Genomic DNA, 15,990 nt, shown 5'->3' on the forward strand with positions numbered 1-15,990 from the left:
GGATGGACAAGTGTAATGTAGGCTGTCTCTTTAATGGGTTTGTCGCATCTTCTTAGTGTTCTGCCAACAAAGCAGTCTGTTTCACCTTCCCCACAATATTATATATGTGGTCTTTCCAATTTAAGTTGCTCATAATTGTAATTCCTAGGTATTTAGTGGAATTGGCAGCCCTTCGATTTGTGTGATTTATCATATACCCAAAATTTATCAGATTTCTTTTACTACCTATGTGGATGACCTTGCACCTTTCTTTCTTTCTTTTTTAGTGCTAATTGCCACTTTTTGCACTATGCAGAAATTCTCCCTACAGCATTTTGTAATTGGAATTAATCGTCTGATGAATTTACTAGGCTGTACATTACAGCCTCATCTGCAAACAATCTAAGGGGCCTGCTCAGATTATCACCTTGATCATTTACATTAATCAGGAACAGCAGAGGGCCTATGACAATACCTTGCGGAATGCCAGATATCACTTCTGTTCTACTCAATGATTTACCATCTATCACTACGTACTGTGACCTCTCTGAGAAGAAATTATGAATCCACTCACACATCTGAGACGACACTCCATATGCACGCAATTTGATTAATAGTCACTTGTGAGGAATGGTACCAAAAGCCTTCTGGAAATATAGGAATATGGAATCTACACTCCTGGAAATGGAAAAAGGAACACATTGACACCGGTGCGTCAGACCCACCATACTTGCTCCGGACACCGCGAGAGGGCTGTACAAGCAATGATCACACGCACGGCACAGCGGACACACCAGGAACCGCGGTGTTGGCCGTCGAATGGCGCTAGCTGCGCAGCATTTGTGCACCGCCGCTGTCAGTGTCAGCCAGTTTGCCGTGGCATACGGAGCTCCATCGCAGTCTTTAACACTGGTAGCATGCCGCGACAGCGTGGACGTGAACCGTATGTGCAGTTGACGGACTTTGAGCGAGGGCGTATAGTGGGCATGCGGGAGGCCGGGTGGACGTACCGCCGAATTGCTCAACACGTGGGGCGTGAGGTCTCCACAGTACATCGATGTTGTCGCCAGTGTTCAGCGGAAGGTGCACGTGCCCATCGACCTGGGACCGGACCGCAGCGACGCACACCGTTAGGCCGTCTTCCACTCATGCCCCAACATCGTGCAGCCCGCCTCCAGTGGTGTCGCGACAGGCGTGAATGGAGGGACGAATGGAGATGTGTCGTCTTCAGCGATGAGAGTCGCTTCTGCCTTGGTGCCAATGATGGTCGTATGCGTGTTTGGCGCCGTGCAGGTGAGCGCCACAATCAGGACTGCATACGACCGAGGCACACAGGGCCAACACCCGGCATCATGGTGTGGGGAGCGATCTCCTACACTGGCCGTATACCTCTGGTGATCGTCGAGGGGACACTGAATAGTGCACAGTACATCCAAACCGTCATCGAACCCATCGTTCTACCATTCCTAGACCAGCAAGGGAACTTGCTGTTCCAACAAGACAATGCACGTCCGCATGTATCCCGTGCCACCCAACGTGCTCTAGAAGGTGTAAGTCAACTACCCTGGCCAGCAAGATCTCCGGATCTGTCCCCCATTGAGCATGTTTGGGACTGGATGAAGCGTCGTCTCACGCGGTCTGCACGTCCAGCACGAACGCTGGTCCAACTGAGGCGCCAGGTGGAAATGGCATGGCAAGCCGTTCCACAGGACTACATCCAGCATCTCTACGATCGTCTCCATGGGAGACTAGCAGCCTGCATTGCTGCGAAAGGTGGATATACACTGTACTAGTGCCGACATTGTGCATGCTCTGTTGCCTGTGTCTATGTGCCTGTGGTTCTGTCAGTGTGATCATGTGATGTATCTGACCCCAGGAATGTGTCAATAAAGTTTCCCCTTCCTGGGACAATGAATTCACGGTGTTCTTATTTCAATTTCCAGGAGTGTATCTGTGATCCCTTGTCGATAGCACTCATTACTTCAGGGGAATAAAATGCTAGCTGTGTTGCACAAGAATGATATTTTCTGAATCCGTGTTGGTTATGTATCAATAAGTCATTTTCTTCAAGGTGATTCATAATATTCGAGTACAGTATATGCTCCAAAATCCTACTGCTAATTGAGGTCAGTGATATGGGCCTGTAATTCAATGGGTACTCCTATTACCTTTCTTGAATATTTGTGTGACCTGTGCTACTTTCCAGTCTTTAGGAACAGACCTTTCGCCAATTGAGTGGTTGTATATGATTGCTAAGAAAGGCCCTATTGTGTCTGCATACTCTGAGAGAAACCTGACTGGTATACCATCTGGACCGGAATACTTGCTTTTCTTAAAGTGATTTGAGTTGTTTCGCAACACCTAAGATATCTACTTTTATGTCACTCATGCTAACAGCTGTTCTGGTTTCGAATATTGGAATATTTACTTTGTCTTCTTTTGTGAAGGAATAACAGAAAACTGTATTTAGTAACTCCGCTTTAGTGGCACCATCATCGGTAACATTTCTATCACTATCGCGCAGTGACGGTATTGACTGTTTTTTGCCACTGGTGTACTTTACACACAACCAGAATCTCTGTGTGTTTTCTACTATATTTTGAGACAATATTTCATTGTGGAAACTATTAAAAGCATCTCGCATTGATGTTCACACTAAATTTCAAGCTTCCATGAAACTTAGCCAGTCTTGGGGATTTTGTGTTCTTCTGAATTTGGCATGCTTTTTTCATTGCTTCTGTAACAGTGTTCTGACGTGTTTTGTGTACCATGGAGAATCAGTTCTGTCTCTTTTTAACTTATGTGGTATGAATCTATGTATTGGTGTCGATACTGTATCTTTGAATTTGAGCCGTATCTGGTCTACACTAACATAATTAGCTTGGAAGGAATGGAGACACACTCTTAGGAAGGCATCAAGTGAATTTTTATCAGCTGTTTTAAATAGATATTTTTGCATTTATTTTTGGTGTTTTTGGTTGATATGGTTTTGAGCCTTGCTACAATGACCATGTGTTCACTAATCAATGTATCTGTTACGACGCTCTCTATTAGATCAGGATTCTTTGTGGCTAAGAGGACAAGTGTGTTTTCACAACCATTTACAATTCTTGTGGGCTCATGAACTAATTGTTCAAAGTGATTCTTGGAGAAAGGATTTAGTACGATTTTGCAAGATGTTTTCTGCCTACCACTGGCTTTGAACATGCATTTTCGCCAACAAATCGAGGGTAGATTGAAGTCTCCACCAATTATAACTGTATGAGTGGGGTACTTATTTGTAATAATTTGTGCAATGCTCTCTCTGAATATAAAATGTTGATAACTTATCAAAATTTATGTCTTTCTTTTCATAATTGGAAACCTTTCTCTGAACTACTCACTGTTCTCTTACCATTCCTTGTTCGCTTTTAAGTTGTTACTCTTCATTTAGTACCAAAGGCTCTTTTTGTTGAGTGATTGTTGTTACTCCCTTCTTGTGACATTAAAGCTGGTCCCAACTGATGACCCTTGAGTTTGTTAATACCCAACCAATGATTTCAGACTGAAGTTGGTGAGGCATTTGCCACATGCTAACCCTCAAGAAGCACTCACATGATAGGTTACATATGTAATATGACCAATTTTTTCCTGATGCAAAATTACACCACAGCATGTTATAACCTGCTGGACTAGGTGGATGGGAGCATTAACTTTAAAACATTCCTGACCTCAGTCACCTCCAAGATGCTGGAGAGTAAGGACTTGGATACTCATGATCCCCACCTTGAGGTTATGTAACATGGTGCAACGGATCATTCTGTGAAGCAACATTACACTACAAAATTTTGTGTTAAACTTGGTAATCCCATCACCAAAAGGTTTCAATAAATTCAGGAAGGCTTTGGACTTGATTACTTGCCCAGATCACAAGTTTCTGATGGCACAAGTCATTAAAGGACCGAGAAGTGATTGCCAATGAATCCTGCAATGGATGTCCATCAACATTTGGAATTGATGAAAATGTGAAGCACGTGTGTAAGTGTTTGAACTCTAATCAACAGTTGAACCTTCGAACTATTGCAGAAACTTGCAACGTGACAAAGACAACCATTTTTAACACTGTAACTGCATACTTGAACACGAAAAATTTGAGCACCAAACTGGTCTCTTGAGTGTTGACCAACGAACAAAATGACATGCGAGTGCTCCAGTGATAAGAACTCTTGGAAACGTGTGAAAAATAATCCTAATTTTTTAAACTCAGTTATCACCAAGGATGAGTCATGGATTTCTGAGTACAATCCTGAGATAAGGTAGAGTTCAGAGTGAAATACCCCAACATCACCCCTCCTCAAGAAAGCACACATGGCCAAGTAAAGCATGAAAACCACACTCATTGTCTTCTTTGATGCCAGAGGCATTGCCCATGATGAATTTGTACCTACTGTGACCACTGTGAATGAAACTTTCTACTTGGAAGTGCTCCAAAGATTGAAAAGGAGAGCTGTGCACTGTTCAAGTGACATTAGGAACAAGTGTAGACTGCAAAATGACAACGACAACTAATTTCTGGCCAGGACTCGCACCCCATTGGTTCCTCATCCTCCCTGCACACTTGACCTGGCTATCCCAGATGTTTAACATTTTCTCACTTAAGTGAGAGCTGAAAGGGACATTAATACATGATTGAATACACCCAGGCTCATGTTACAGTAGTTTTAAAGAAAACCCCAGAGAAGGCCTTTCAAGATCTCTTCCAGACCCCAAAACACTACTTCCAGAAGTGTAGCCACACAGGAGGGTGCTATTTCAAAAATTTTTGACTATTTGTACAAATACATTCAATAAATGACTTTTCACCAGTTCGGTCAGATTACTTATGGAACCCACCTTGTAGAAGGATTGTCCAGAAAGTAAAGAATGACTGCGCACCATGCCCGGCACACATCCCCCATGATCGCAAGCATGCCAATTAACTCTTTCCATCATCTCAGTGAGAGTCAAGTTTTGTTGTCGAGTTGCCGCACTGCTTTGTTCTGTAACCTTTCAAAATGGTGGCGCCCATTGAAAATCCTGCCAAATGTGAAGTGTGTGGTGTCAGTTGTTTGACCCGTATGGAGTGCATGCCAAGAGGATAAATAATTAAATCAGAGGCCCTTTGTGAAGCTCTATAACAACTTGGGCATGCTATCCAAAACAAGTGATGAACAATGTTGTCAGTAAAGGCATTTCTGAGTCACGACATTGAATGGTCTCGTGGCTCAGCAAGTGCGTGCACACCTTCATGGTTTAACTGGGAAATTTTTGGGCATCCTCTTTACAGCCTGACATGGCCCCTAGTGATTTTCACTTATTTCCAAAACTAAAGGAATTTTTAGGTGCAAAACACACCTCAGAAGAACACAGAATAGCAGTGACATCCTAGCTCAAATGTTTGGTGGCAGAGGAGCACAACATGGAAACTGAAAAATCGGCCCCATTAAGTGCCTTTGCAGCTATGGTGACTACACTGAAAAGTAAGAGTAAGATACTATAACTTAGTAAATAAAGTTTTGTGTTGATACCTTCTGTTTTTATTTATTCATGCCAAAACATTATTTACTTTCTGGACAACCCTTGCATAACTGAAGGAATGGTTACGCGGTTTTCACAACAACCACCCAAGATGTTTTAAAGAGAAATTAACTACTTCAGCAACAAATATCGTATATTCTGATCAGAGATGGAAACATATATTCTTGCACAATTATTCTATTTACAAGGGATGGAGACTCATAACTATAATGTTTCTTGCATTTTAGTGTATAGTTGTGATTCTTCAACTTCTCCTGGCAAATAGCTTGCCAAAATAGTTCACAGGTGAACTGATGTATGCCAGTGTCGAATGGACGTAACATTTAGGCAAATGGCCCCATTACCGTCATCTGCTGAAATAGCGGACCCATTAGATGTTGACATCCAGTAGTTCACATTGGATTATTTCCTAATGTATAGTTGTTTATAATATCTTCTACAACATCCACGTTTAAAGTAGATATTTATGTTCGTATTTAACTGCAACATACTTTATCTTTCATTATATGAAGTAACTACTACAAAACAAACTGTACAACAGTTAGTGTTATGCTTTTACTGTGATACAGATTTTGTGCAGGTGTGTTCCACAATCATGGAGTTTAATTTCTGACTGATCCACGAATGAAAAGTACAGATGTACCACAAATTCATATTGCCCCTTTCCTTTCAATGACATACTCTGCACCAAACAGTAGTTCTAGAAAACAAATGCTGGGAACAGTACACTCAACTGAATTAAAACCCACTTTGAATTCTCTAAGACTTCTATAAACAGCTACACTGATGTATGGCAGTAGTTGTGGATACTCCACTTCTTGTATTTTTTGGAGAAATTAAAAGTAACAATGAATTACTATGTACTGTACCTTTAATGTCAATGTAATAATCCATGAAACGAATTGGCTGAACTTTTAATAATGATAGGTTGTCCTTGACTCCAACATTAAAGGGATTTGAATCCTCAAGTTGCAGATGCGAATGCACATGTAATCTCAGATCTGTTTCAATGCTATGACATAATGGCACCACAATCTGCAGATAAAATGATATTTACACATTATATATACATGTAATACCTCTCCAATTCTCTATATTAACAAGATGTAGAGAAACAAAGTGGATAGAAATTAATGGTAAGCAGACATATTTCACAACAAAATTCTATACATTCTTTAGTGACCTAGAGAGATGCCACCACATAATGAGAACTTGTTTGAGCAACCAGAAACATTAAAGTAAGCTAAATTTAAAATTATCAAGAAAGTAAACATTTCCTATCTCTCTCTCTCTCTTTCTTTTTTTTTTCCAACACACATTAAATACAGTATTTAAAAATTACCACATTATTAGAATTTTTAAAATATGATTGTTTCTATCTTGGGGTAAGACAGCTATTCAGTGGATATTATACTGAAGTGCCAAAGAAACTGGTATAGACATGCACATTCAAATACAGAGATATGTAAACAGGCAGAACACGGAGCTGTGGTCAGCAACACCCACGTAAGACAAGTGTCTTGCGCAGTTCTTAGATTGGTTACTGCTAGTATAATGGCAGGATATCAGATTTAAGTGAGTTTGAACATGGTGTTATAGTCTGCATATGAGTGGTGGGTACAGCATCTCTGAGGTAGTGATGAAGCGGGGATGTTCCCATACGACCATTTCACAAACTGGCCGCGAATATCAGGACTCCGGTAAAATGTCAAAATCTCTGACATTGATGTGACTGGAAAAAGATCCTGTAAGAACGGGACCAATGACTACTAAAGAGAATCGTTCAATGTGACAGAAGTGCAACCCTTCCACAAATTGCTGCAGATTTCTATGCTGTGCCATCAGCAAATGTCAGCGTGTGAACCATTCAATGAAACATCATCAATATGGGCTTTCGGAGCCAAAAGTCCACTTGTGTATCCTTGATTACTGTACAACACAAAGGTTTACGCCTTGCCTCGGCCCGTCAACACCGACTTTGCACTGTTGATGACTGAAAACATATTACCTGGTCGGACGAGCCTCGTTTCAAAGCGTACCATGCAGATGGATGTGTACAGGTATGGAGACAACCTCATGAATCTATGGACCCTGCAAGTCAGCATGCAACTATTCAAGTTGGTGGAGGCTCTGTAGTGGCGTGGTGCGTGTGCAGTTGGAGTGATAGGGGATTCCTGATATGTCTAGATATGACTCAAACAGGTGACACGTACATAAGCATCCTATCTGATGACCTGCTTTCATTCATTGTGCATCTCGATGGACTTGGGCAATTCCAGCAGGACAGTGCAACACCCCACACGTCCAGAATTGCTACAGAGTGGCTCCAGGAACACTCTTCTGAGTTTAAACACTTCCGCTGGCCACCAAACTTCTCAGACAGAATATTATTGAGCATACCTGGAATGCCTTGCAATGTGAGGTTTGGAAGAAATATCCATCCCCTCGTACTCTTACAGATTTATGGACAGCCATGCAGAATTCATGGTGTCTATTCCCTCCAGCACTACTTCAGACATTAGTCGAGTCCATGCCACATCATGTTGTGGCACTTCTGCATGCTGACAGGGGCTCTAAACGATATTAGGCAAGTGTACCAGTTCAGTTTCTTTGGCTCTTCAGTGTACTGCATCTAGTAAAGATTTACACACCTAAAACTTTACTGTACCATTATAGATGTAGTGCTAAGCAACAAAACACAATTTTACACTTCACTGTAAAATAAAACAACTGCAAACTAACTAAAAAATAGTTATAAAAAAGAAATACTGAAGATACAAAATGGTATAGAGCAGCACTGAGAAGTGGACAGGAACATAAATCAAGACTGTTATTTATCTCAAGCAATTACGGATAAGCATACGAGACAGTGAAATTAATTTACTCAGCAAATATTAACAGAATCATTCGCTGGAATTTTAGCTCCCAGTGGCACTTGGAGCAATTTTTTTAAGATTACATCATATTTATATTATGTTAAAACAGTTTTGCTGTATGAAAGTGGTAAGTAAAATTAGCATTAAACATCTATTGCGATTTTTAGACCAGCTATGGAGGTTTCAATTTCTTTGAGTCATGTTATAGTAGTCAATTCCTTCATCATAGCTTCGTCTGCCTGTCACAGCACATTGCATGTGCTTTGTGCATGTTGTTCACTCTTCTTCTGTTTATTTGCCTTTTTCTCTGGGTGGTATCAGAAATGTACATGGGAAAATCTGATCACAAGTTGCTTCAATAGCTGGCTAGAATATACGATTTTATTTATTACTACAACGGCACCACAGATGAAATGAGTTAAACTCAAGACTACTCCACAAAAGTCAGGTGCAGGATGACTTATTTCGTGCCACATCTAAAGTCATTAATATTTTAAAATTAACAGTAAAATAAACTTTTACTGCCAGGACTACTAAATAAATAAAAATTTACAGGATTTTACACTGTGGTCTTATAGACTAAACAGAAAACAGTTTGGTACTAATGTCTGTGCACAGGATGGTTAGAAAATATAGTGGCACATAATGAGTGTAATTTGTCCACATTTACTGGAAGACAGAATTGGTGAAGGCAAGTTAACAATTTTCTGAAGAAGTTTGAAGGTACATGTTCAATGAAAAAGGATTATGAGAGTCTTGTCATTTAAACTCAGGACCAAACATTTTTTTACTGCAGGATTGTAGGAGATGATAACCCAAAATGTGAATGACTGACAAATACCAACTCCAAAGAAATCATTGTGCTGACTTCCACAGGAAGCACTTGTGATTATGCAAGCAAAAACGATTTGGGTTCATGTCTCCCACTTTGATGAATTAGATGATCCTGAACTAGTTAAGAGAGAAACATAGTGCCAATTGTTTCAAAAGTTTTATCATTATATGGGTTCTACAAAAAAGCTCATCATCATTAAGTGAAGAATGTTAGTGTTATTTTTACAAGAACTTTATGGCCTGCAGTTGAAAAAAAAAGGTAAATGAAAACTGTTGTATAGGGTCAATAATTTCAAAATTTTTATTTCAAGTGAGCATATAAACTCTGCCTTTGGAAAACAGTAATTGCAGGTGACATGAATGTGTGTAACAATGATTAATGAAATTTGTATTCACATCTCATGCCACTAACTAATGTAAGTAGCTGTATTTAAATTTTAAGATAATGGTGGTAAGAACTAGAGCACATACTGACCAAATATACTAAAAAATATGTAATGTGTGCATATAATACAAACTAAACCATTCTAACAGTTTCCTTTTGTTATGCACTGAATACTCTTCAGGTCTACTTTGTCAATTCCTGGAATACATCTCTGTGAAATGTCTTGTTTGGACAATTGGTAACTACTTCTTCAGCTGGAGCAGGCACAGCTGATAGTTGAAGACTCTGAAGTGGAGCCAACCCAAAATATATATATTAAAATATATTTCTCAATAACTGATTACAGAATTCAAATTATCAGATGCATTTCAAATATTTCCCACTCAAATATTGACAGTCAACAGTCCTGTAACTATTGATATCAATTGACATTTCTCAAATGGGTAGTAGCTAGTCTTAAGGCTGCACTTTGAAACGCATGTTAGTTCTATGTAGAAGAGCCTTGGGGCCATGGCTTCTACAGAGTACAGCTCTTATTGGCTTCCCGACAGCTGAACTGGCAAAGCCTAAGAGTGTGCTAGTAACTTTCACATTACTCTCATATTCTACTGCTTACGTCAAAAGGAAATGAACAGCATGGCTGACATTTCACTATCAAATCCCTGCCTGTGTATATTACTATTATGCTTTGGTGCATCATTAACCAACGTGTTCTGATTGTTTTTTGTTCCTGTCAATGACAGTTCTATTTGCTATAGGAATGTTTGTAAAGATTGGCAACATTGTCACCACCTAGCGGTAGTGTCATGAATGAATATAGGAAATATGTATGAAAAATGTCCTGTTACTGTTATTAAGAAGTTTCTTTCTTTCAGTGTATTCTGCTTCAGTTCTAGTGAGTTATTTTATTACAAATAACTGCAGCGTACCACAATTCTGAAAAGAGCACATCATGAATTCAGTGTTCACTGTATTAGGCAGAAATGTGGAACATGAGCATGAAAAAGAACTACTAAATCATCCAAATTTAAATGAAACGGTCATAGACCACTTTGTGGGGCAGGTGAGACAAGCTATAAACAAATGAATTAAGGTTAGCAAATTGTGTCTTAATAAACAATACACTTTTAATTTTTTGTTATTACCTATATAGCCTCCTAAGTGAAGTATTTAAAAAATTGGTGGTAACATGTTCATAGGCTGACATCTCATTTTACAATACTTTGGCACAACAGACCATACTAAAAAACAATGCCTTTCAGAGAGAGCTTCAATGTGGGTTATCACTTAAACTACAAATTTTCATAATACAGAAAAATAGATATGATAGCCAACAAATACGGTATGCTAGCTTCACAAACAAATCAACACGACAGCTGCTCAGTTTGCTTCAGTCAGCCAATCACAGCACAACATCCACGACATCATGGAAACTTCACTACTTTATCTTGTGAAATCATAAATGCCATTTGATTGTATAGATACAAAACATCACAAGTCGCAAGTTTAGATTTGAAATCATAAAACACGTTGTTGTTGTTGTTGTTGTTGTTGTTGTTGTTGCTGTGGTGGTCTTCAGTCCTGAGACTGGTTTGATGCAGCTCTCCATGCTACTCTATCCTGTCTAAGCTGCTTCATCTCTCAGTACCTACTGCAAACTACATCCTTCTGAATCTGCTTGGTGTATTCATCTCTTGGTCTCCCTCTACATTAAGCATCCAAAAAAGGAAACACACATTGCCTTACTGATTTCTCTCCAAAACACATCTTTTAGTACAAATGGTTGGGATAAAAGTGTTCGGAAATGTGACGTTGACGTATAGATATGCCACCTGTAGATCTTATCATAGTTTTAGCTTTTGGTGTTATTCAGTAATTGATCATCAAATGGAAGGACAATATTTTATGTAAACCCTCCCCCCCCCCTAAAAAAAAGAGGTTGGTTGTGGAGAAGGACTCATCTGTAGCACAGCTCGAGTAATAGGTTAGTTCAGATAGGTAAACATCACAGCCTACCCCATATGGAAACCATAAGCCATGCCTGAGCTGGAATAAGTTGAGATACTCTGTCCCACTGTCTATTTTATTTCTGATGCAGTGGAATTTCAGTTGAACAAACTTTGACCTTCAGTACTGCTTCACAAATGCAGTTCACAAATGAACATTAGAGTGAATGCTGAATTTGCTACGAATTAACTCTTCCTTCATCTTTGCAAACATGTGAGGTGGACCCATGGATTCTCATTTGGGGGCAGAAAAATTCAAATTTAGGTTTTCTATTATTTATCTGACTCTGTTAAAGCAAAGACAGAAAGCCACTCATGTGCACTCTCACCCCCCCCCCCTCTCTCTCTCTCTCTCTCTCTCTCTCTCTCTCTCTCTCTCTCTCTCTCACTCTCACTCTCACTCTCACTCTCTCACGACAATCTATGGACATTAAAACATACTCATCTTGCCACCTGCCATTTTCCTTCTAACATAATACAATTTCACTAATTCTACTCACTTGCATCACACTGTGTGTTTTGATAAGGCCTATACCAAAAGATGAATTTCTTAGCTCATACTTGTGACCTTTTGCTGTTACTGAATTTTCAATTTTCACTTTTTCCATCATAAATTCTGTTATGTGGCGCAATCCTTCACATACTGCACTATATTCAGATGTCATAGATTCTTCCTGAAATGCATTCAATGATCCTTTGTGTACCACATACTTAAGTTACCCATACACACACAATATACATAACTTTTGGTCTCAATCCTTGAACAAAATATATCCTTGGGGTCAATTTGAGCACACATCTCTGTAAATTCTTTCTCCAGATGAAATTAGCTTTTGAATTTTGTTTATCCAGTTTTCATGCTTACAATTTTAATATTAGCTTAATATAGCATCTTTGGTGAATTTAATTTAATTCTACCATCCTGCCATCTGGGGATCTCTTAGGCATCAGCAGATTTCAAAACTGACATTCCTTTTCAACTATGACATTTCTTGATAAGTAACTTATTGTCAGTCATTGCTGGTAATCATGAGAACATGTACCTCAGAGATAGTTCTTTGTAGAATGTTTCCTACCCCATTCTTCCCTTTGAGTGTGTCTGTGTGTCCTTTAAGTCCTACTCTTGTTGTATTGCCTTCTTAGTTGACTGAAGCATTTCTCAGGTGTTTTCTGTGTAGATATACTGTTTCAGTGACTGTTTGTTAATTTATCTCCATGATGCTGGTTATGGCCAATGAAATTCTTCATGTAGCTAACTTCAACATTGGTGTAACTTCAACATAGCCAGGTGTGCACTATTAAATATAACTGCCTGCAACCAGTCCCTCTCTGACCTTCTACAAACATGGAGTTCTTGGTTAAACTGACCAGACATCAAGTACTCAATATTCCATTTGGAGCTGATACTTCCGGACTTGCAAGTGTTAGGTTAACAGGTTTAGTGCAACTCACAGTTGTCTTATACCTTTTCAGTTCTGAACCCCACGTATTTTGCAATAACACTGTTAAGTCCCACAGCATTTCATCAAAACAACTGTTCAACATATTCAAAGGGTTAAGGCAAATGCTGCTGAGGATGTCAAACATTTGCTCTGATGAAATATTGTGGGATGACTTTTACAGTGTTACCTGGCACATATTTTCAGTAGTTCCACCAGTAACGTCTGAAAAGCTACACTCAGGTCTTTTCTTCTGAATATCATTGTAATTCTAGTCTTTCATTTACCTTATCCATTGTATCTGTAGTTTCAATTTGATTATTTTTTAAGCTAAACTGGTTATCTGTATTTTCATCTTGTACATTATCATGATAATTCTTATTCAGTACTGCAACAAATTATTTTTAAGTTTTGCCCAAAACTCTGGTACCCATGATAACCTGCTTCTTATCCATCTTACAACTGTGTTTTACTACAAATGAATATAATCTTATTTGATAGTTCACATAGTTAAAATGTCATCAATATCAAACTACTCTTGAGAACGGGTTTTTCTATCTTGTGTGTTCCTCTTCTGTCAGGAAATAAACTGAGTTTCTTACAACTGAATGCTTAACATTATAATTTCATTTAACTCTTTTGCTGCTGAGTTCCTGCCAACAACGCATGAGATTTGTGTAGTGTGGCTTGCCTCATCCACAGTCCTTGTTGTGCTAGTCTTGTCTGTTGCTCAACACAGTGTGTCTGCCACACTAAATTATCATTGCTACTGCACTAAGTAATCAACAATGTTGCAGATTTATTTGTTTATTAACATTAACAAAATTTTATGATAAAGAAATGATTTTTACAAATGTTTTGGGTATGGTAAGTTCAAACTATAAAAGAACACACAGGTTCACATAATATTGTTAACACCACCACTGCAGTTCCTTCTACCTGCTTTTCTTGCTGTGAACAACACTTATCTCATGATGATTTTCTTTCAAGATGATTCAACAATGCTTGGAAAGTGCCTCATTCTAAGCTGTAAGGGGGTTTTCCTTTTCCAATTGCCACCCTATGATTTATTTATTCTGAGGCTTCTCTACAATCTTGCAAATAAGAGTCAGATGCCACTCAGTGATGGGTTTTTTCCTGCATGGACTTTGTGAACAACAGTCCAATGTGTGACATATTTTTAAATATGATTTCATTTCATGGTTTTTTTTAACAAAATTGTGCTTTGTCTACTGCTCCCATTGATTGTAGTCAGTCTTTCTATCCTGTTGATCCCATTTCAGCAGTATGATGTGTGGACAACATGCATATGACTCTTCAGTGGCACATCTTCCATATCATTAGCACACTTGTCATGCTAAGCTCCAGTTATCTCCTTTGCAACAATTAGGGTTCAAGTTTTGCTATTATCCCCCCCCCCTCTCTCTCTCTCTCTCTCTCTCTCTCTCTCTCTCTCTCTCTCTCTCTCTCTCTCTCTCTCTCTGTCTGAATAACAATAAAGCACTGGACCTGTATTAAGGAAGAGAGCAATTCAAATTCATGTTTCAGAAAACCTAAAGCACTTACGGTGAATGCCAGGAGGGTTCCTTTGAAAGAGCATTACCAGTTTCCTTTCCCAGTTCGAGTTTATGCTACATCTCTAACTCCATCATCAATACAACATTAAACCATGAGTTTGCTTTCTTCCTCATCAAGTACAAGTACAAATAACACTCTTCATTGTGGTGTATCTAGTGAACAACTACTTAATTTTAAAGTGATCATACCTTCACCATTGACTGCCTATTTTTCTTCATCTGTTATAGTGGCTTCCAAATCTTCAGTTAAGAAACTGAGCAGTGAGGTCAGTATTTTTCATCTAGAAGCCTCAAATAAACTGAAACTTTTCCAAAAAGGCTGCTGAGCTCCAGAATTTATGGTTTCCAGTACATTTTCAGAATCAGTTGGTTCATCCCAGTATTGTTTTTCTTTCAGAAGGTTATGTCAATTGATGTTTCTTGAAACGAAGTCTTTCATTTTTTTTCTGTACGAAACTGTTTTTCTCTTACGATATCCCTTCACCTAACAATTCAACATCACCTGTTAGATGCTTGACGCAATTTGTAAAATGCTGATACCACAATTGAAGGGATGTTCATTAAATGTATTATGAACAGCACAAAAATTATGCCCAAACTCGGAATCATTATACATGCATTAACTGAACCACAACTAATAAAATAGGGGTATGATAACACATCTACTTAAAAATGTCTGTGTTTTAAAATATAAACCATACACTTTTTAAAAGTGAGTGGAGTTACAATCCCACCACACACACACACACAAATAAAAAGAAAGAGAGAGAAGAATCATACTAACACTTTTACGCAGGTACCCACAGACTTCTTCACTGAATGTGTGTTTCAAGACATCAGTTGATGAGTTATGTTTGGTTTTTAGTATGGCGCCAATGCAGTCGTGTAGGGCACAAAACATATACTGAAACAAAGGAAAGACATTCACAACTAATGTAATAAAAATACTTTCATAAAATGAGATTTCTGAACTACACATCTGTACCACAATAAATTTTTCATTCATATGTTATGAAGGATGTTTTCAAAATAAATGTGCAGATGTAAGTGTTTTATTGTTTACAAAAGAGTGGAAAATGGAATGAAAACATTACTTAGTGAGATACATTTTAGTAAACAGTGTCGTCTTGAAGATTTTTTCTGATCAGTGGACCCAGTCAAACAATTTCTGCAAGAAAAAGGAAAGTCTTTCCCTCAACTTGAAGACATACAGTGGTAGTAGGATATGCCTTTTACTGTAGACTGTTAACAAAGGTATGAGCATATGAAAGAGATTCTCAGATATGTTAGTGGCTTCTTAAGTAATAGAATCCAGTGCATTTTCCTCAACAGAAAGGG

General features: G+C 38.7%; 1 protein-coding gene across 1 annotated transcript in view; it reads right to left on the bottom strand.

The window, feature by feature from the left end:
- LOC126298010 (WASH complex subunit 4) overlaps positions 1–15,990 on the bottom strand; it is a 179,889-nt gene that overhangs the window by 93,162 nt on the left and 70,737 nt on the right. Inside the window, exons 11-12 of the mRNA XM_049989329.1 lie at positions 15,437–15,556; positions 6,405–6,570 (exon numbers count right to left, since the gene is read on the bottom strand). Coding sequence (XP_049845286.1) covers positions 6,405–6,570; positions 15,437–15,556 — 286 coding nt within the window. The remainder of the gene's footprint in view (positions 1–6,404; positions 6,571–15,436; positions 15,557–15,990) is intronic.

The sequence above is a fragment of the Schistocerca gregaria genome, chromosome X, assembly GCF_023897955.1.
Source record: "Schistocerca gregaria isolate iqSchGreg1 chromosome X, iqSchGreg1.2, whole genome shotgun sequence".
NCBI lineage: Eukaryota > Metazoa > Arthropoda > Insecta > Orthoptera > Acrididae > Schistocerca > Schistocerca gregaria.